The 23,145-nt window shown below is 43.7% G+C and overlaps 1 protein-coding gene across 2 annotated transcripts; it reads right to left on the bottom strand.

The window, feature by feature from the left end:
- Positions 1 to 6,458: 6,458 nt before the first annotated feature.
- LOC133398271 (oocyte zinc finger protein XlCOF6-like) lies at positions 6,459 to 18,607 on the bottom strand. 2 transcript variants are annotated; one of them, XM_061669910.1, is made up of 4 exons: positions 18,349 to 18,607; positions 16,695 to 16,851; positions 10,548 to 10,710; positions 9,896 to 9,982 (listed from the first exon to the last, which is right to left on the bottom strand). In XM_061669910.1, the coding sequence occupies exons 2-4, from the start codon at positions 16,819 to 16,821 to the stop codon at positions 9,973 to 9,975; spliced, it is 300 nt and encodes a 99-aa protein (XP_061525894.1). In that variant the 5' UTR covers positions 16,822 to 16,851; positions 18,349 to 18,607; the 3' UTR covers positions 9,896 to 9,972. The 2 variants fall into 2 exon arrangements, with proteins under 2 accessions (XP_061525893.1, XP_061525894.1); XM_061669909.1 differs by lacking the exon at positions 10,548 to 10,710 and having other exon boundaries at positions 6,459 to 9,982.
- Positions 18,608 to 23,145: the final 4,538 nt, after the last annotated feature.

The following is a 23,145-nucleotide window of genomic DNA, read 5'->3' on the forward strand; positions in this document are numbered from 1 at the left end:
AAAGAATGAGACAGGAGGTTAAATGCATGGGGTAATTAGGGTAAACGAGGCACAGGTGGGGAAGATGTTCTCAGGATCAGGTGTGTACGAGACAGGGGGAAGACAACAACCCTAACCCACACCCATGACATTTACTTCATAGAGTAACCTTTATTTGGTATTAAATACAACTCTAACCACGCTTCTTTTAGGCTGCTCTCTCGCACTTGTAATTGACCTCGGTTTGATTAGACGGTCTCGATACGACACCCAGGACCTGTTGTAACTTTAAAATATACTAGCGAAATAACCTTTCAAAAAGAGAGATGGAATAAGTAATGACTGCGTTGGTAGCATCTGTATATTAAATCTGCTAACATTGACGACACTGCACTAATCATTCTTAGAGAAAATGAAGGGACATTTTTCTATGTTTAGAAAAAGCTAATTTAATTGACAGAATTCGGCAGGGGCAAAGCTTTAATAAAAGTAAAATATTAAAATTACAAAAAGGAACAAATGATGAAACTAAAACTAGAGAAATTCACAAAAAGGAACAAAGTGAGAAAACACCGACTCACTTACAATGAGATAAAATGTTCCCTTTGAGATGAAAACCAATGCGTTCCGAAAGCATCACATCCAGAACATCTTTTGATTACATACAAAGTTTCACCAGATGGAAAATGAAAACATTCCAAAGTGTGAAAATACAAAGTACAAATAAAATTGAAATCAAATGCCAGGGACTGGGGTTCAAATCCCGGCCTCGCCTGTGTGGAGTTTGCATGTTCTCCCCGTGCCTGCGTGGGTTTTCTCCGGGTACTCCGGTTTCCTCCCACATCCCAAAAACATGCAGGGTAGCTTAATTGAAGCCTCAAAATTGCCCGTAGGTGTGAATGTGAGTGCGAATGGTTGTTTGTTTATATGTGCCCTGCGATTGGCTGGCGACCAGTTCTGGGTGTACCTCGCCTCCCGCCCGAAGTTAGCTGGGATAGGCTCCAGCACGCCCGCGACCCAAGTGAGGAGAAGCGGTATGGAAGATGAATGAATGAATAAAATGCCCTTCAAACGGAAAAAGAAACATTTGATTGATCGGATCAAACATTTCGAAAACCTCGAAGTTACGAGTTAAGAATAGGCAATGACACAGAAGAGAGAGATCGAGGGAGATAGTAAAAGCTAAACTCCTCTATTTTAGTTTGACCTATTCTCAAGAAGATATCCAATTTGTTTTCGAGCTACATCTCTAGTCATACTGCGTTTTACACAAAAATAGAAAAGAGAATAAGCATAAGACCTCAGTAGCTAACCTTTAAAAGAGCAAGAGCCTCGACACTTGTCAGTTTGCAACTTATATCAGAATCAGAATACTCTTTATTTGCCAAGTATGTCCAAAAAAAAACACACAATGAATTTTTCTCCGGTAGTTGGAGCCGCTCTAGTACGACAACAGACAGTCAATTGACAGAGAACACTTTGGAGACAGAAAGACATTGACAAAAAAAACAGTCACTGAGCAGTAAAGGGTTGCTAGTTATCTGGTAATGCCGGTCCATCCATCCATTTTGTGAGCCGCTTCTCCTCACTAGGGTCGCGGGCGTGCTGGAGCCAATCCCAGCTGTCATCGGGCAGGAGGCGGGGTACACCCTGAACTGGTTGCCAGCCAATCGCAGGGCACATACAAACAAACAACCAGTCGCACTCACATGCAAACCGACGAGCAATTCAGAGTCTCCAATTTATGCATGTTTTTGGGATGTGGGAGGAAACCGGAGCGCCCGGAGAAAACCCACGCAGGCACGGGGAGAACATGCAAACTCCACACAGGCGGGGCCGGGGATTGAACCCGGGTCCTCAGAACTGTGAGGCTGACGCTCTAACCAGTCGTCCACCGTGCCGCCAATGCCGGTACAATATATATATATAATTTTTGGGGACAATTGTGCAAAAAGATGCAGTCTTCTAGCACTTCGAGCAGTTCGAATAACCAATCTCGCAATAGTCCGGTGCAATGACCATTGTGCAAAGGGCGCCGAGACTTCAAGGAGCGTATGCGGTTTAAAGTGACTAGTAGCGCGATAATCTGGGACAATGTTGATTGTGCAAATGTTGCAGATACTCCTCAATCAGTGTGCGAATGGGGCAGATGATACTCTGGCATGAGTGGCCAGTATTTGTCAACAACAGATATGCAAATAGCGCAGCGTGGCGAGACTACTACAGTGAGTGCACGAGTAATACATAATTGGCCCCACAGAAATGTGACAACAAACTCAGACAAAAGAAATTGGCAGCATGTTGCACTGAAATTGTAAGTTAGCGGTTTAAGAAGTTGATTGCAAGAGGGAAGAAGCTGTTGGAATGTCTGCTAGTTCTAGTTTGCATTGATCAGTAGCGCCTACCTGAGGGAAGGAGTCGGAAGAGTCGGTGACCGGGATGCGGAGGGTCTGAGAGGATTTTGCATATATAGAGGTGTGCCTTGCCAGAGGCCGTTTTACATCACCTGTCAACTGGCACCCCATCCCATAAATTCTTTTATTATTTCTTGTCTTTTGCCTATTTACTTTTAGTCTTTAGATGGAACTTCCCCAAACAAGCTAAGACTTCATCTGTTGATCTTGTTTCCATCAAGTCCGCCAGTTGTACCCTGGAGAGAAGACTTAGTTTCGAAATTGCAGTTCCCCTAATAGCCGGTTTATGCTAAAATGTTCTCATGTCATTTTTTTATTTCATAATCATTTTTCCACCCTGCATTATTGTCAGCAATGTCTAACTTCATATTGTCAGTCCCGTTTTACATTACAAGGTCCTAAACCCTTCATCACTTTAGTGACCAAAATCAAAAGTTACAAATAAAATAAGCCGTTACTGGTTACATTTGTTTGAAAATAAGCAGTGAGCGAGCAAATAACTGTCAGACTGTTTGGTGTCATTTGAGTAACTTCCACTATAGTTCCATCTGATGGCTGTAACTATGCATGACTGAATAGAGTAACCATTATGTTCTCCAATTTAATTTGATGCAGAATCCTTTTCATCCCATTCTATAATAGACTGCAATAACTGTCCCGCGTAATGTTCTTGACATACTGTCATGATCTGTGCCCTGCAGTTCTTTTTTGGAACTTGGGTGGCGCTTTGTGCCTCGTTTTTCCCTCTCTCTCTCTCTCTCTCCAGCAATCATCACCTCCTCGCCGCCGTACCTGTTCTCAATCAGCACTCATCACTGCCTGCATATAGAGTCAGCCTGCCAGATCCAGGAATCTATTACCAGTAGTATCATCCGTGGTGCGCAGGCGGACTCTCGCGATTCCTTCTCTTGTACTCGATTTACTTCGCTGCCCGCTCCAGCCACGCCGTCAAGCTCTTCCAATCTGCCCACGCTCCCGCTTCCTGCACGTTCCTTGTTCCGACGGACCGCCATCACGCCTCGGATATACTACCCCTGAAGTACCCCCAAATAGTCATCCACTTCCTCTGCCTCCGTCTGCTTTTGGGTTCAGTCTATTATCATACGATTAGTAATTGTGACAAAGCTTTTGTATTCTTCAGGTAAAATCCCTTTAGTGGTACCAGGTACTATACTGAACAAGAAATGCAACAAAACCAAAAAAAAACAGCACTCTAATTGTGCGTGCGAATAAATAACATTCCTGACAGACTGGATTGATTGATTGGATAGTTAATGAATGGACAATATTTTTCATTTTTGTGCAATGTGCTTCTTGTCCAAATGTCTTCTCCTGAAGGAAGGACCTTCCCACACGTTTGAATCTTTTCAACTTGTAACTGCGTTACGTTGCTCTTTAAAAAAAATGCGCGTGCCAGCTGATCCACAAACGCACCGTCAACCATTCACCAGCAGAATTGAATATTTACAAATGACAAGTCATAATAAAGGCACACACAACATGAAAAAAACACGGATTTTATTTTTGGAAACGTGCAAATAATATGTGAATTTGAAAAACACACGTGTAAATCGCTGATTTGAAAAGCACATGTGCAAATAATTTTGAGACATCTCTCCCAGTAGGACCGGGAAACTGACACGCTACTTGACAATGCCATGCGTTTGGACGTAAACATGCCGCCGTTGTGTCCAATTCTGCTCCCAAGGTTTCGGTGTGGGTGAAGTCATTTCATTAAAAATAAGAGTAATTTAATTACAGTAAGTTAGCACCCATTCTTTCTGTAATGTTGGTTTGACCTGACTGATGGAAATTGAAGAAGTCCTCGATTTACGAACGAGTTCCGTTCCTACGCTGGCGACGTCACACGAATTTCCGCGTAAATCGGATTTCACCGTTAAAGACGAAATCTACGTCGAAATCCTTCTGTTACGGGTATTGTCCCACGCGATTGTGACAGCAAGCTCAGTGCGTGTGGGCGTGCGCGTCGAGGTGTGAGTGGGACGGGACTGCGCAGGCGTCGTCCGGCGGGACTGTGCAGGAGCAAGGAGCGCGCGGAGGTGCGAGTGTGTGGAGTGACGGCGACCGGGGAAGAGGAGCGATTAGAGGAGGACCCGTTGACGTTGAATGAGCAGAGGAGCTAATAAAGCCATTAAAGCAGCAAATCGGTGCTTCGTGCCTTTATTAACCCTCACTGGCATAAATACAGCAACCAAGATACATGATTTATTGGAAATATCATGTTTTGAGCAATTAAGGACGCAAGAATATACAGTAAATGAACAGGTCATTTAAATAGACACATTCCTCCATCTTGTGACTGGATCGGTGATCGGTTATTTAAACCCGCTGATCGGTGATCGGCCCCAAAAATCCTGATCGTGTAAAGCCTAGTAAACAGTGTATATTTCATCTGTCAGGGAGCTGTTGTATGTGGTTTACTGGTCACGTTGTATATGTTGCATCGAGTAACAGTTTCCTGAGTGTAGTGGTTATTGCATTCGCCTAACATGCCAAGTCCCTGCGAAGCATAAGAGCTAAATGCTGCTTCCCCATGTTTGCTTTGGACTCTGTGCTCCACTATTTGGCCTGAGTCTGTTGATCTCAGAGTCCTACTGGGTTTATATTCCATTAGCATTTCATTCATGTATTCGGGACCATTTAGTGATTTATAGACCAGTAGCAGAACTTTCAAATCTATTCTAAAGCTGACTGGAAGCCAGTGTAAATACTTTAGAATTGGAGTAATATGCTCTGACCTATTTGTTCTGGTCAGAACCCAGGCTGCAGCATTATGAATGAGCTGCAGCTGTTTAATGCTCTTTTCGGGGATTCCAGTCAGAAGACCATTACAACAGTCAAGTCTACTTAAGATAAAAGCATAGATGAACTTCTCCTGGTCCGCTTGACACATGCAAGCCTTCACTCTGGATATGTTCTTCAGATGGTAGGAGGCAGTTTTAGTAATTGATTTGATATGACTGTTGAAAGTCAGGTCGGAATCTATCAGAACACCAAGGTTTCGGACTTGGTCGTTGCTTTTTAAAGAGAGTAACTCCAGGTATTTATTAAAGTCCATTTAAGTTCATGAAATTGCTGAGTTGATTCAAAATAACTTTCTCAACAATCTTGGCTATGAAAGGGAGATTTAAGATGGGTCTATAGCTTGCTAACATGCAAGCGTCCAGCGCTCAGAGGCTTAATGGCAGCTACTTTAAGAGCTTTAGGAAACTGGCCTGACTGAAGTGAGCAATTGATTATTTGCTGCAAATCAGCTAGCACAGATGTCGCAATATCTTTGAAAAAGTCACCTGGTATTGAGTCAAGACAGCTCGTTGATGGTTTCAGCTGCTGAACTGTTTTCTCTGCATTTCATTGGTCAATAGTAGCAAATTCTGACATGGAGTTTTTCCTGGGTTGCTTCAGATGCAGTATAATTTTATCATTTTGCTGATTTGTGCTAATATTTAACCTGATGGATTGTATTTTTTCACTAAAATAACAAGCAAATTCATTTCATTTATCTACTATTAGGAGTTCTGGAGCTATCTGATTCGGGGGGGGGTTGTGCGCTTGTCAACCACAGCAAACAGCGTGAGACTATTGTTGAAGTTCTTACTGATGATTTCAGAAGAGTGTTGTTGTCTTGCCCTGATTAACTCTTGGTTAAAATTACAAAGCCTTTGTCTGTAGGGGTCATAGTCAATTTGGGGATTAGTTTTTCCTCCACTTACGTTCTGCTTTCCTACACTTTGATTTCGAGGTCTTTACCGTCATTTTGCTCCTCCACAGTGTTCTAGGTCGCCTCAAGATTGTCTTAGTTTTAATCGGAGCGACAGCATTCATGACATTTGAGATTTTCCAGGTGAAATTGTCAAAAAGATCATCATCAACTGTCTCAGCATTGACAGTTTTGTGGCACAGCAACGGTCTCCATAAACTTAGTGGCGGTGCTCTCATTTATGTACCTTTTCTGAATAGACATAGAGGTTGTCTGAACTTTTGGAAGAATCTGTAATTCAAAGAATACACAAAAATGGTCAGAAATAGCCATATCCTTTATGTCAATTGATAGAATTTCAACATCCTTAGAGATGACCAGATCTAAGATGTGACCTTGACTCTTAACATGTGGAGAGAGGTCAAATGTGTCTAGTATAGCAGGGAGTTCTTTAGATTTTGTTCCTATGTTATTGTCAACATGAATGTTAAAGTCTCCCGTTATGAAAAAATAGTTGTAGTCAGTACAAATAACTGACAGCAGTTTTGAAATATCCTCCAGAAATGTTCTATTCTATCTTGGAGGTCCATAAATTATTAAAACAATAACCTTTGGGTCACCTTTAACTTAAAAACAGAGATTCAAAAGAGCTAAAAATCACCCAGTATAATTTATTTACACTGAAATAATGACTTAAAAATAACAGCATTACCACCCTATTCGACACTTAAAACAAAAATTTGCTGCTTTTGCCTCATTTAAAATTGTATTAGAGAAGAAGAAGAAAAATCACCTTTATTGTCATGAACATGCATGCATGCACACGAAATATTTTCTCTGCCTTTTACCCATCGCAGTGAACACATACACGTTAGTGTAACACACTGGAGCAGGGGGCAGCTGAAGCGCCCGGGGAGCATTTCGGGGTATCGGTGTCTTGCTCAAGGACACCACAGCCGTGAGTCCGGGGGATGTTGGAGGATGGTCCGGTCGGGGTCTTGAACCTAGGTCCCGCACGGTGACAGGCGATGATCCAGATTATATTTTGTAATGATGTCATTAATCATCATTGATTTATTACCCAGTGACCTGATACTGAAAAGAGCAAGTCTCGCAGAGATAACTGGAGACAGTGGTTTGATAGACTCACATTTTATCCTCACTAAATTTGTAGTTCTACATTTTTTGTGCCCTATTTCTTTGACCAACTTTATGTCCCTTGTAATTACAGGGATCAAAAAAATGCCTGATCTCCTTTTGGGTCTGACTTATTATGGAAAAGATCCCGCAGATATCAGTCAGATTCGCAGATAAGATTCTTCATGGGTGGGAGGAAGGGCCCTTCGCATCTTAGTGGATGGCGGTTTCAGGCGAGGGGGGATGGGACGAAGATCGTGGTGTGAATCCTCCGATTGTTTGGATGACGCTGATGAATCCGTCTGCGCCTCATGTCGCCTTATCTCTCGGGAACAACTGCATCCTTTTGTCCTTCAGCCGTGTCAAAATGGCCACGGTTTTCTTTTCAGGCCGGTAAATGACGTACACAGAAAAAATGTTGGCAGCGAATCACCTAACCCCTTGTCTATTTAGATGAAACAGTCTGCCTTGTAAAGATGTCTGTGCTCCCAAAAAACGCGGAAATTGTCAATGAAACTCACAGACAACGCAGTACACACTTCTTTGAGCCACTTATTTAATTGACTGAGCCAAGAGTTCACCTCCAAATCGGACAAGTGGGGAGTTTTTCAAGTGAATCTTTGACCACAAACTGAGCAGGCACAAGGTTTCTCTTCAGTGGGGGTTCTTTTGTGTTTTATTAAACTTCCCTTCAAATAGAATCTTTGACCACAAACTGTGCAGGAAAGAGGTTTCTCGCCAGTGTGGATTCTTGTGTGTTTTATTAAATTGCCCTTTTCAGAGAATCTTTTACCACAAACTGTGCAGGAAAAAGGTTTCTCACCAGTGTGGGTTCTTGTGTGTTTTGTTAAACTTCCCTTTACAGAGAATCTTTGACCACAAACTGTGCAGGAAAAAGGTTTCTCTCCAGTGTGGGTTCTTGTGTGCTTTTTAAAATTTCCTTTTTCGGAGAATCTTTGACCACAAATTGAGCAGGAAAAAGGTTTCTCTCCGGTGTGGGTTCTTGTGTGCCTTTTTAAGTGTCCCTTCTGAGTGAATCTCTGACCACAAACTGGGCAGGAAAAAGGTTTCTCACCAGCGTGGGTTCGTTTGTGTTTTATTAAACTTCCCTTCAAATAGAATCTTTGACCACAAACTGAGCATGAAAAAGGTTTCTCTCCAGCGTGGGTTCTTCTGTGTTTTGTTAAACTTCCCTTTTCAGAGAATCTTTGACCACAAACTGTGCAGGAAAAAGGTTTCTCGCCAGTGTGGATTCTTGTGTGTTTTATTAAATTTCCCTTTTCAGAGAATCCTTTACCACAAACTGTGCAGGAAAAAGGTTTCTCACCAGTGTGGGTTCTTGTGTGTTTTGTTAAACTTCCCTTTACAGAGAATCTTTGACCACAAACTGTGCAGGAAAAAGGTTTCTCTCCAGTGTGGGTTCTTGTGTGTTTTTTAAAATTTCCCTTTTCAGAGAATCTTTGACCACAAATTGAGCAGGAAAAAGGTTTCTCTCCAGTGTGGCTTCTTCTGTGCCTTTTTAAGTGTCCCTTCTGAGTGAATCTCTGACCACAAACTGGGCAGGAAAAAGGTTTCTCACCAGCGTGGGTTCGTTTGTGTTTTATTAAACTTCCCTTCAAATCGAATCTTTGACCACAAACTGAGCATGGAAAAGGTTTCTCTCCTGCATGGGTTCTTGTGTGTTTTGTTAAACTTCCCTTTTCAGAGAATCTTTGACCACAAACTGTGCAGGAAAAAGGTTTCTCACCAGTGTGGATTCTTGTGTGTTTTATTAAATTTCCCTTTTCAGAGAATCTTTTCCCACAAACTGTGCAGGAAAAAGGTTTCTCACCAGTGTGGGTTCTTGTGTGTTTTGTTAAACTTCCCTTTTCAGAGAATCTTTGACCACAAACTGTGCAGGAAAAAGGTTTCTCCCCAGTGTGGGTTCTTGTGTGTTTTTTAAAATTTCCTTTTTCAGAGAATCTTTGACCACAAATTGAGCAGGAAAAAGGTTTCTCTCCAGTGTGGGTTCTTGTGTGCCTTTTTAAGTGTCCCTTCTGAGTGAATTTCTGACCACAAACTGGGCAGGAAAAAGGTTTCTCACCAGTGTGGGTTCTTGTGTGTTTTATTAAACTTCCCTTTTCAGAGAATCTTTGACCACAAATTGAGCAGGAAAAAGGTTTCTCTCCAGTGTGGGTTCTTGTGTGCATTTTTAAGTGTCCCTTCCGAGTGAATCTTTGACAACAAACTGAGCAGGAAAAAGGTTTTTCTCCAGTGTGTGTTCTCACGTGTTGTTTCAAAATGCTCTCATTAGCGAACGTTTTCCCACAATGAGAACATTTCCATCGTTTGTTTTCAGTGTGACATGTCAAAGCACTTTCAGACTGTCTATCATCATCATCATCAGTGTCAGGAGAGTGTGACGTCATGTCGTCACTATCTGATAGTGGAGCTAAGAGGCCATCTGGTTGCGATCCTCCACAGCTGTCTCCATCACCTTCTGTTGCCATGTGTTGACTTGAGCTGCTGCTTGGAGGCTCCGCCCCTCTGCTCTCCTCACGTTGACCTTCATCTTCACTCTTCATAGGGACACCAGTCAATGGAAACTTGGTGATATCCTTCTCCTCCTCTACCGGTTTGACGTGAGGGCGCGCTTCTTCCTCTTCTTTTTTAATCGAAATGGGCTCCTCCTCCTCTTTGATGTGAGGGAGCTCTGGCTCCTGCCGCTCAGTACGAAGATCTTCAGTGATGTCTGCAAGACAAGAAAACAAAGAAAGTTTGGTCAATCTTTTCTCACATTGTGACTTTAATGTGTATTATGGTTTAGATTTAGATTTAAGGTTAATGTGAAATCAGATGAGTTTGATAGATTGGACATAATTAAATTGGGCAGGTCAACAAAAATAAAACTTGAAAAAGTGGAAAATACTAAAGTTCATTAAAACAAGTATCAATCAAGCTAATACAGTGGACCCCTGCATACACCCGGTTTGGCATTTGCAAATTTTTCTGGATAGGTTTTTTACGTAACAGTGGCCTCTCAAACAATTTCAGATCCAGTCAAGTAAATACAAAAATATACAGTTCAAAATAATTACACAAAGCTCTGCATCTTTGTACAATTGTCAACAAAAACAAACAAACAAAAAATTATGTACCGGCATTACCAGATAACTATTAATCCTATATTGCTCTGTGACTGTTTTTCTGTCAATGTCTTTATGTCTCCAAAGTGTTCTCTGTCAATCGACTGTGTTGTCGCACTAGAGCGGCTCCAACTACCGGAGACAAATTCCTTGTGTGTTTTTTGGACATACTTGGCAAATAAAGATGATTCTGATTCTTCGTTGGTTTTCGCCACTTCTTCTTCGGGGTGGGCGGACTGTGGGCGTTGGGTATTTTTATTTTTTGGGGGGTTTGGGCGGTTCCTGGGGGCCGGCGCGATGGCTCCGGTTGGTTCTTGATTCTCGATGCCCAACCCTACTCACGACAGACGCATAACTTGAAACGCTTTTCTGTCAAACTGCATTTTCAATAAACATCAGATTAATTATACACACAAGGTCTTATATGTGTGTGAAGAAAAAAAAAAAACTTGTTCACTATGCTCGAGTGCTGTCAACCGCTGCGCTCCATTAATACAATTGAATTTGGTGGGCATTTAATATTTTGTGTGCTTGCAGGACACTTCCATGTTTGCAAGCTATAGACCCCTCTCAAATCTCCCTTTCATAGTCAAGATTGTTGAAAGAAAGTTATTTTTAAAATCAACTCAGCATATTCTTGAACTTAAATGGACATTTTGACAAACTTCAATCAGGTTTCCGAACTCATCACAGTACAGAATCTGCTCTTATCAAAATGCAAAATGATAAGGTTGAACACTGACACGGGAAAGGTGTCAATTCTGGTCTTGTTGGCTCTCAGTGCGGCTTTTGATACAGTAGATCATAACATACTGCTGAACAGGTTGGAAAGGTGGGTAGGACTAAATGGAACAGTCCTTAAATGGTTCAGGTCCTACCTGGAGGAAAGGAGTTATTTTGTAACCATTGGAAGTGTTCAATCTCATCGAATGGCAATGACCTATGGGGTCCCTCAAGGGTCAGTTCTTGGACCCTTCCTGTTCAGCCCGTATATGCTACCCTTGGGTCAAATTCTCCAGAACTTTAATTTTGACTATCATAGCTATGCAGATGACACACAGTTATATCTAGCAGTGTCTCCAGATGACCACAGTTCAATTGAGGTATTGTGTCACTGTCTAAACCATAACTGGATGAGCCAAAAATGTCTTCAATTAAACCACACAAAAACTGAGATAATTGTTTTCGGAAATAAAGAAAAGAGGATTGCTGTTAGTAAATACCTGCAGTCACTGTCTTTAAAACTCAAAGACCAAGTCCGAAACCTTAGTGTTCTGATAGATTCCGCCCTGACTTTCAACAGTCATATCAAATCAAGTAATAAAACTGCCTTCTACCTGCTGAAGAACATATCCAGTGATAGCTCGCATGTGTCAAGGAGACCAGGGGCCTCATGTCCAAAAGGTGCGTACGCACAAAAACGTGGCGTACGTTCTTTTTCACGGCAAAGTTCAGATATATCAAGGGTGAAACGACCGTGGAAATGTGCGGTGCCTCACGCCAACTTCATGGCTGGCGAACGCACGTTTCTACAGCTTTTGGTGCTTTGGCGACACTTCTCATTATCAGAAATCTGCGCATCAGAGAGACATGAACAATTAGCACTGATGAACAATTAATGCCCGGCAAAATTTGATTACAACAATGTAATTGAGGCAAGGACTCAGAATTCATTTGTTAACCGGTGTATTGAATGAATCACTGATATTTGTGAGGACACCAATTAATTGATGAAGGCGATCATTTATGCCACCTATTAATAGCCCTCACAATCGCTTCCTGTGACTCCAGTCACAAAAGAGTCCTTTGAATTGACATTTACATCGGTTGCACATGATTAAAATGTGTTGAAATGACAATTTACCCCTCTTCTCTTTTTCAGTGTGCATGTCCGAAAAAAATCAATTGAGTAATCAAAAAGTATAAAACATTTTTACATCCTCTTTGATATGCTTACGTGCTTCTATTTGATTTCAAAAGACTTATTACAGGCACGGTGAGCGACTGGTTCGAGCGTCAGTTCTGAGGACCGGGGTTCAATCCCCGGCCCCGCCTGTGTGGAGTTTGCATGTTCTCCCCGGGCCTGCGCGGGTTTCTCTGGGCACTCTGGTTTCCTCCCACATCCCAAAAACATGCATGCTAGGTTAATTGACGACTCTAAATTGCCCGTAGGTGTGAATGTGAGTGCGAATGGTTGTTTTTTCCAAGATGGCGCCTACCAGTGTGGTCGCCTCGGTAACGCGCTCTCTAGTATTGTCTTTGTTTTTGTGTTTTTCGTCCGTCTTTGGAGACCTTACACGACTCACTTACACAAGGGGAGACCTGCTAACCATCAAGGAGACTACTCCGGACTTTCTGTCACCAACTTTCGAAAATCCGCTCAGTTTTTTCCCAGAGTTACTCACCGGAGCGGCGTCCGCGGTTTTCGGCGCACGGAGGCGGAAGCGGCGCCACAGAGGGAAACGAGCCGGTATTCAGGTGAAACTCCGCAAGAGAGGACACAGATTGGCGTTCCCGTCGATCCACCTCGCGAATGTACACTCCCTACCCAACAAAATGGACGAGCTTCATCTTCTGTTAAAGACCAGTAAAGACTTCGGACGTTCCGCGGCCATGTGCTTCACGGAGACCTGGCTTTGCGACGCCGTACCCGATGGCGCCGTCATGCTTCCCGGCTTCAACATTCATCGAGCGGACCGCGACATGGAATCATCGGGAAAAACGAAGGGCGGCGGGATATGCCTCCATATCAACGAAAAATGGTGTACGGACGTCACGGTGCTCAGCACACACTGCAGCCCGCATTTGGAGTCGCTGTTTTTGAACTGTAAACCATTCTACTCGCCACGTGAGTTTGCATCGTTTATACTGGCTGGAGTCTATATCAAGCTAACACGAACGCCGCATTGCTAACGCTCGCCGAACAAGTCAACGAAATTGGAAAAAAAAAACACCCGGACTCACCCCTCATTATTCTCGGGGACTTTAACAAAGCTAAACTCAACCACGAACTCCCTAAATATAAGCAGCACATCGACTGTCCTACCAGGGAAAATAATACTTTAGACCACTGCTACACTACGGTAAAAAACGCATACCGTGCTATACCTCGTGCAGCCCTGGGCTCTTCTGATCACTGCTTAATTCACTTAATACCGACGTACAGACAAGAACTTAAATGTGCGAAGCCTACACTGAAAACAGTAAAAAAGTGGACCAATGAAGCCAAGATGGAACTTCAAAGCTGTTTAGACTGCACAGACTGGAGTGTCTTTGAAAATTCAGCTGGCAGCCTGGATGAATATACGGACACTGTCACATCCTATATCAGTTTCTGTGAAGAGGTTTGTGTACCAACAAAATCATTTCGGACATTCAACAACAACAAGCCGTGGTTCATTGCTAAACTTAAGCAGCTTGGCCAAGCTAAGGAGGACGCATATCAGAGCAGGGACAGGGCCCTGTATAATCGAGCTAGAAACCAGCGGACTAAAGAAATTAACATTGCAAAGAGGATCTATGCAGCAAAGTTGGAAAAACAGTCTAGCACGAACGACTCTAAATCAGTCTGGCATGCATTCCAATCGTTGACTAATTACAAGCGACGATCCCCCCCAACCTGAGAACAATAGCACACTAGCCAACGACTTGAATACCTTCTACTGCAGATTTGAAAAGGACAGTTTCACTCCACACACCCACCCGGCCGCACCCGTGACCACAACCACACTCCTGAAGTTTGCAGATGACACCACTGTCATCGGCCTCATCAAGGACGGTGACGAGTCTGCATATGGACAGGAAGCGGAGCGGCTGGAGCTGCGGTGCGGCCGACACAACCTGGAGCTGAACACGCTCAAGACTGGAGAGATGATCGTGGACTTCAGGAGGCATCCTTCGCCACAGCTGCCCCTCACGTTGTCCAGCTGCCTTGTGTCAACCGTCGAGACCTTCAAGTTCCTGGGAATTACAATCTCTCAGGACCTGAAGTGGGCGACCGACATCAACTCCGTCCTCAAAAAGGCCCAGCAGAGGATGTACTTCCTGCGGCTTCTGAGAAAGCACGGCCTGCCACCGGAGCTGCTGAGACAGTTCTACACAGCGGTCATCGAATCAGTCCTGTGTTCTTCCATCAGTCTGGTTTGGTGCTGCTACAAAAAAGGACAAACTCCGACTGCAGCGGACAATCAAAACTGCTGAAAGGATTGTCGGTACCCCCCTACCCACCATTGAGGACTTGCACGCTCCCAGAACTAAGACAAGGGCGTGCAAAATCCTCTCGGACCGTCTGCACCCCGGTCACCAGCTCTTCCGGCTCCTTCCCTCAGGTAGGCGCTACCGATCAACGCAAACTAGAACTAGTAGACATTCCAACAGCTTCTTCCCTCTTGCGATCAACTTCTTAAACACCTTATCTATAATTCCATTAAAATAAACTGGCAATTTTTTGACTTGAGTTCGTTGTCACATTTCTGTGGGGCCAATTATGTATTACTCGTGCACTCACTGTAGTTGTCTCGCCATGCTGCACTATTTGCATATACTGGCCACTCATGCCAGAGTAGCATCTGCTCCATTTGCACACTGATTGAGGAGTATCTGTAACATTTGCACAACCGACATTGTCCCAGATGATCGCACTACTCGTCACTTTAAACCGCATCCACTCCTTAAAGTCTCAGCGCCCTTTGCACAATGGTCATTGCACCGGACTATTGCAATATTAGTCATTCGAACTGCTCTAAGTGCTAGAGGACTCTGCATCTTTTTGCACAATTGTTTTTTGTCAATGTCTTTATGTCTCCAAAGTGTTCTGTAAATTGACTGTCTGTTGTACTAGAGCGGCTCCAACTACCGGAGACAAATTCCTTGTGTGTTTTGGACATACTTGGCAAATAAAGAGGATTCTGATTCTGATTGTTTCTGTGTGCCCTGCGATTGGCTGGCAACCAGTTCAGGGTGTACCCTGCCTCCTGTCCGAAGATAGCTGGGATAGGCTCCACCGCGCCCGCGACCCTTGTGAGGATAAGCGGCTTGGGAAATGGATGAAGATTCCTTACAAATACCACACATACAACATTTACGCATGAACCTTTATCTCGCAGGGCTGAGTGTAGGTTACCGGATGAACACATTTGTTATGAGGTATAAAAATACATGGTATTAACCTTGTTGGGTGATCAGAGTCAGCCACGTGTGCTCCCACCACCCGAAAGAGTAGTGTCACCCATGATCACAGCGATTATCTCCTCGAACAGGGTGATGCCCTCCGCAGTTCTTCCGCCCGTTTTGTCCACAATTTGGCGGTGGGCAGCTGTCCCCCGTTTCACATCCACCTTAATGTCTGACCACTTATTTTTTAGTTCAGCGTGTGTGAACTGTTCTGACTCCACAGCATTGCCAGCCGCACACGCGCTGTTCCATTCGCTCCTCTTTCGTGAGTTGTTAACGCTAAAGGACAGCGTGCCGAAGAGGATTCACTTCATTGAGGGCGTGGACAGGGAGGCGTCGGCTACTCCAACGTGCGCTCATTTCCACGTTGATTGGAATGTACGAAGGAAATGTGCTTGATTCATGCGTACGCACAGATTCATACACCTGGATATTTTTGTGCGTACGACGTTTTCTGGATTTGAGCGTACGCCATGTTTAAGTAGGAAATCCACGCAAAAAAAACCTTCTCCAGAGGGCTCAGAACCTCAGTCTGGGCCGAAGGTTCACCTTCAAACAAGACAATGACCCTAAGCACATAGCTAAAATACCGAAGGAGTGGCTTCAGAACAACTCCGTGACTCTTCTTGAATGGCCAGCCAGAGCCCTGACTTAAACCCAATTGAGCATCTCTGGAAAGACCTTTTAATTCTCATTTATTTTACTTATTTGAGTGCTATTAAAAACTGTTTAATTGCATCATAAAGAGTTGCTTCGAATTCAAACTACAATGCAGCCTTTCAAAACACCTGGCTCCTTTACTCAGAATGGTTAGAAAGATGTATTTAAGAATTAAGTAAGAATTCCATGGATGTCAGCTGGTCCACACGTTGTGTAAGCTGCATAACGTGCGTGATCACATCTTTACTCCTATTGGGGTACGCTAAGAGAATTGTTAACTGTTTTTTGATTCGGGGGTTTGCCGTCGAGGTGGCCAGCCCCCCCAGTCCAGGGTGGCAGCGGCCACCACGTAGCTCTGCCCTTGCCACAGAACCACACGGTACACATTATTGGATGTTAACAACGTTATATTAAATGCATCATGGGGCCCGTAAATAAAAACAGAAATATCATTCAAGTTAGAATGCATGCAACAAGTGAACCAACCTGCTCTGCGTGGGACAGTTCGAGGCTGCCGATTGAACACAGCGTCCAGTCGTTGACGTTGTGGCTCCTTCTCCTCTTTTGGGCCGCAGAGTTCCTCCTCGTACTCCGCTGTACTTCTTGAACACATTTTCACACGACGATCACAACACTTTCCGCTCTACATCGGAGGGATGACAAAGGCAAGTGCAAATCGGACAAGTGAAACAATTATGTGAAGATGAAGATTTGGACATTGTGGGTTAAACAGTACGCGAGTTAAAATGGCACAGGACCAAAGTCGTCAACAAGAAAAAAAGTAGAATCTGTAATTATGCATTGCAAGAAACGAGAGAGAGAGAAAAAAGACAGCCAATTTGTGAGCGAAAGTTTGTGTTGACACATTATAGACAGTATTCTACATAAGGATTCAGAATTCAATAAGGTTAATAATAACAATAATACTGATTCAGAAAACCATTCGTACAAGATATTATTTCAGTATCTCAGACAAACAAAGCTGATAGAATGTAGTTGTTGGGGTGTTGTATTCCCCCCCCCCCCACATTTAAGTGTTATCCATCCATTTTCTACCGCTGATCTGAGGTCGGGTCACGGGGGCAGTAGCTTTAGCAGGGACGCTCAGACTTCCCTCTCCCCAGCCACTTCATCCAGCTCTTCCGGGGGCATCCCGAGGCGTTTCCCAGCCCAGCCGAAAGACGTAGTCTCTCCAGCGTGTCCCGGGTCGTCCCCGGGGTCCCCTCCCGGTGGGACGTGCCCAGAACACCACACCAAGGAGGCGTGCGGGAGGTATCCGAATCAGATGCCCCAGCCATCTCATCTGGCTCCTCTCGATGCGGAGGAGCAGCGGCTCTACTCTGAGATCCTCCCGGATGAACGAGCTTCTCACACTCTCTCTAAGTGAGAGCCCGGACACCCTGCAGAGGAAACTCATTTCGGCCGCTTGTATGCGGGATCTTGTTCTTGTACTTGAACTCCTCCACGTGGGGCAGGATCTCATCCCCGACCTGGAGAGGGCACGCCACACTTTCCCGACTAAGGACCACGATCACAGATTTAGAGGTGCGGATTCTCATTCCAGCCGCTTCACACTCGGCTGCGAACCGCTCCAGTGAGAGTTGGAGGTCACGGCTTGATGAAGCCAACAGAAGCACATCATCTACAAAACGCAGAGACGCAATACTGAGGCCACCAAACCGGACCCCCTCCACGTCTCGGCTGCGTCTAGAAATTCTGTCCATAAAAGTTATGAACAGAATCGGTGACAAAGGGCAGCCTCGGCGGAGTCCAACCCTCACCGGAAACAAGTCCGACTTATTGCCGGCAATGCGCACAAAACTCTTGACTCCGGTCGTGCAGTGACCGTCAGGGGGTTCGGTACCCCATACTCCCGATGCACCCCCCATGGGACTCCCCGAGGGACACGGTCGAACGCCTTCTCCAAGTCCACAAAACACATGTAGACTGGTTGGGCGAACTCCCACGCACCCTCGAGGACCTTGCCGAGGATGAAGAGCTGGTCCACTGTTCCACGGCCAAGACGAAAACCACACTGCTCCTCCTGAATCTGAGATTCGACTTCCCATTTAAGTGTTATTTAGTTACTATTGTGGTCCCCACTCCTTACTAGTCGGTAGCAGAAAGAAGAGCACTTTACCTCCCGCTTAATCTCTGCTTAGCGAAGTGTTGATCAAAACGTGTCTCTTTGTTAGCAAGCTAAGCTAAACTAAGCTAGGCCGAGAAGCTTCAACGTGCACGAGACGACTCCAACCGAAGTCACGAAGATTGCACGAATGATGTTTTCGTCCACTAAAGTAGTGATGAGGGGCGTCCCGCGTCGAGGATTCATAACATTCGGTCCAAATTCAGGAAGATTTGCTGAAGCGCGATCATCCCTCCTCCCGCAGAGCGAGAAGGGAAAGGACCTATATTACCCGTGATCCTTTAGGGCAGAACTATTTAAAGCGACAGGCCACCGACTCCAGCCCAGTGATACACTACTTCTGACTGAATAAAAAAAAAAAGCAACACAAAACAAGCAGAGCCTGGTGAAGGGTGTGATTATTTCGGATGATGTACAGAAGTGACAGCAGGTGTAGGGCGTGTGCTGTCCAGTTCGCCATTGCCTCGCTCCGTGCGACGTGCGTGCGTGCACACGGCAGAGACAAGGGAGCCTAAATAACACAAAACACATTACACTTCAGCGAAGATGTCTTTTTGGGGGTCGCAGGCTAGTTAACTGCACATTGTAGTAGTAGAAATGGGCTGTTATTATTACTAATAAGTCACAATTAGAGCGGCTAGCCACTGATAAATTCCCATTTTATATATTGTTGCTGTTTCCCCACCACCAATCTGACAACTTCTCAGGGGGTAAAAAACACACACTTGAGTTTCCAAACTCAAGTTGGTATGCCACTTTATATCGCGATCTATACCGTTGCACACTCACATGAACACAGCAGTACTGCAAAATTAGGCTCAATCGCTAATTCAATATCTTGAAAAATCACTCATGTATAAGGGGGTCATCTAGTAAAATACTGCGGTCAAGCCAGCCTCCACTCGTAAAGTAGCAGTCAAGGCAGCCGCCCCTAATTTTGTTCATACTAGGCATTACGGTAATAGGTCGCCAACTCGCGGCGAAAGCCACCTTCAAAATAAAAGCTTCCCAATAATACAGACCTAAGTGCTCTTCGGTTAAGGGATGCAACAAGCAAAGTTAATTTGAATCTTTAGATACATTACATGCATACATACATGAAAAAAAATACTTTATTTGATATCTTAGGAAAAATAAATGGCAATGGACTGCACTTATATAACGCTTTATCTCCATCATCACAGTGGCCAAAGCACTTTACAAAGTCTCATATTCACAAACACATTCATAAACCAATGGGCGACTGCTGCCATGCAAGGCGCTGCCATGCCCATTGGGAGCAAATCAGTGTCTTGCCCGAGGAAACTTCGACATGCGGACAGTCGTAGCAGGGATTCGAACCTGTTCTATCTACTGAGCCAAAGCCACCCCAACATAATCCCATTGGTATCGCAAGACAAGTTCAGATCTGTGTGACAGACCACCAAGGACTCTGCGAAAAGAGGTTTGATGAAGATCTGATGTTGTATTTCAAAATAAAAATCTCTGAAAACTGCATATGTTGCTTTCATTACCCCTGACTGAAAACAATCTGTTAAATCTTTTTAATGAGATATCGCAACACCGGTCCAGTTCTGGGGGACACTACACGTGGGTTTGGTTCCCATTCAGTGATGGTCTCTACAGTATATGTGGCCTGCGACTAACTGCCAACCAGCTCGAGGTTTTTTCTCTCTTATGCCCGAACTCTGGGCGTAGGCTCCAACACCCCACGACTCAACCGGATAAGTGATGTTGAAATGGATGGATCCATGCATGTCGCCACTGCTGCCCCTCACGCTGTCCAGTTGCCTTGCGTCAACCGTCCAGACCTTCAAGTTCCTGGGAATTACAGTCTCTCAGGACCTGAAGTGCGCGATTAACATCAACTCCGTCCTCAAAAAGACCCAGCAGAGGATGTACTACCTGCGGCTTCTGATAAAGCACAACCTGCCACAGGAGCTGCTGAGGCATTTCTTCACAGCGGTCATCGAATCTGTCCTGTGTTCTTCCATCACAGTCTGGTTTGTGCTGCTTCAAAAAAGGACAAACTCTGACTGGAACGGACAATCAAAACTGCTGAGAGGATTGTCGGAACCCCCCTACCCACCCTTGAGGACTTGCATGCTGCCAAAACTAAGACAATAGTGTGCAAAATCCTCTCGGACCCTGTGCATCCCGGTCATCCTGCACTCACTGTAGTAGTCTCGCCACCCTGCACGATTTGCATATATGTTGTTGACCAATACTGGCCACTTATGCCAGAGTAGCATCTGATCCATTTGCACACTGATAGAGGAGTATCTTCAACATTTTCACAATCGACGTTGTCCCAGATTATCGCGCTACTCGTCAATTTAAACTGCAAACACTCCTTGAAGTCTCAGCGCCCTTTGCACAATGGTCATTGCACCGGACTATTGCAATATTAGTCATTCAAACTGCTCTAAGTGCTAGAGGACTCTGCATCTTTTTGCACAATTGTCCAAAAAAAAATAATAATTGTACCTGCATTACCAGATAACTAGCAACCCTTTATTGCTCAGTGACTGTTTTTATGTCAATGTCTTTATGTCTCAAAAGTGTTCTCTGTCAATTGACTGTCTGTTGTCGTACTAAAGCGGCTCCAACGGAGACAAATTCCTTGTGTGTTTTTTGAACATACTTGGCAAAATAAAGATGATTCTGATTCTGAAAATAAAGATTCTTCTGAACTTAAATGAGTTTGACACCCTTGCTTTATAACTTTCACTATTCACTTATATAACAATTCAGACTGTTAGTGAGAGAAATACTTTTGACACCTTGCACCGAATGGTATACCTATCATACAGCATGAGCTATTAACATTACACAGAATAGGCTATATGCTTTTTAGATCGTCTATATTAGTATTACAGCTTTTGTACTACATTTTGTAATTTATGCAAACATAAAGTATTGAGGAAAAACAACAGTTCAAGACACTGTTCATAGTTGATGTATCATTAATCATCTTTGAATAATAATAAATCAATGGCAGTTCTTTTATACGATCCACCTCTCTGCAATTGGAAATTTCTAACAGTGTAACGGTGTCCCACCAAATGTAGATGTATCATCTTTGGGATCTAAAGCTGAACTTGAACAGTGCAGATAGTATATAAGGAAGGTCAACGCCTCCCATGAACCTGTTGTATGTGTCAACGATGGCTGGTCTGGGAAGCATTATGTAGGTTTTGGCTTTTCCGATCACAACACTTCATATTGCCCAGTCGTTCAATGCCAACAGGTTCACAGCTTTGTTGTCATACCATCTCACAATGATATTGTCTTCCTGGTTCACTGAGAAATCCAGAGACCCTCTTCCATTTGTCTTCTGTTATTTCTCATCCATTTCCTCAGTCACAAAATCTTTGAAATACTTTGAAATGGTGTCCAGTCAAGCCCCTCTTCAGAGTCTTCCTCAACACATTGCACAAACTCAACAGATGGAGGTTCAAACTGTTTTCTTTTCCACCGATACTCCCCCCTTTTCACTTAGCCACTTGCCGACTGCTTTGGGATATTGTCCTTTGCTTTTATTGTGTCCTCTTCTGGGACTTCATCACCATCACTACTATCTGGGTTTTCCCCTTCCTCATCATAACTGCTATCTGGGTTTTGCCCAATCCTTGCAGTAGGAGTTAATTCCTCCTCCTCCTCCTCCTCCTCATTATCATCTTCCCCTAGCTGCTCCATGTCACTTGAATTCCCATTCGTAATCCTCTTTGAAGCATCTTCAACACTGTATTTTTTGCCATGTAAAAACACACATGCACACAAAAAACAGATTACTGTTTTTGGTGAAAATCACTAAGCAAAAGAAAGTTGCCATCAATCATACCATCGCAAGACCCAACTAGTCATCAATCATCATTATACAGCCAGTTGCACACCTAATTTATTCGCTCAAAATGGACCAAATTATGCAATTTAAACATTTAATTAGTTTACTTGAAAAATAAAAAAACGTTTTATGTTGCTTGATGTTATGATAATGTATGGAATACAATAAAATGACAATTGGCTGATTTAGAGTTATATGACCTTATATATCTGCTGTATCACATTTGATGTCATTTTCAACACGGTTTTATTAAAGCATATTATTAAATTTTAAGTGATTTCACATTGCATTAGCCCATACATTTTTCCTATTGATGTTTCACAAAAACAGAATTGACAAAGTTCTTCTTCAAAAACCACCTGTGTCTCATTCCTTGGTTGTGGCGATCTCGAAAATTGTCACACTGAGGAGCTCCAAAACTCGGGTATCGCATATGATAGGTTTGGCGTTACAAAGTAATTAAATATAGAAAAACTCTTTCAGCATTTCGTTGCAAAGATGAGTAAGCGTCAGCAAGGGTAAGTACATTGTTCACGGTTACAATACTATGGAAAACAAATGTTTCCACGACGTAGTTGTAACGCGCGCCGCCATTAGATAGATTTCGGCGATGATGACGGGTGTTTATAAAGTATTTATTTCAAATTGCATTCGACTGTGGTCATGGGGGACTTTATCTTTTTTTGCATTGTTCTACTGTTGACCATGCTAAGTAGCGGGCCATATATAAACTTAGGTCGAACATAATTCTGAGTCTGACTGTAACATGGTAATCACAATGTTTATGTTTGTTTAACATGGTATTGTTTTTTGATTTTACTATGCAGAGTTCTGTTATTCAAGTTGTTTGGGGTAAGTTGTTAACAGAGACGAAGAAGATGTAATATAATATACATATTTGCATCTTATCAATGTGATTGTGTAACATTTCCTGTTTTTCTAGA

Source organism: Phycodurus eques, unplaced genomic scaffold (assembly GCF_024500275.1).
Source record: "Phycodurus eques isolate BA_2022a unplaced genomic scaffold, UOR_Pequ_1.1 contig_29, whole genome shotgun sequence".
NCBI lineage: Eukaryota > Metazoa > Chordata > Actinopteri > Syngnathiformes > Syngnathidae > Phycodurus > Phycodurus eques.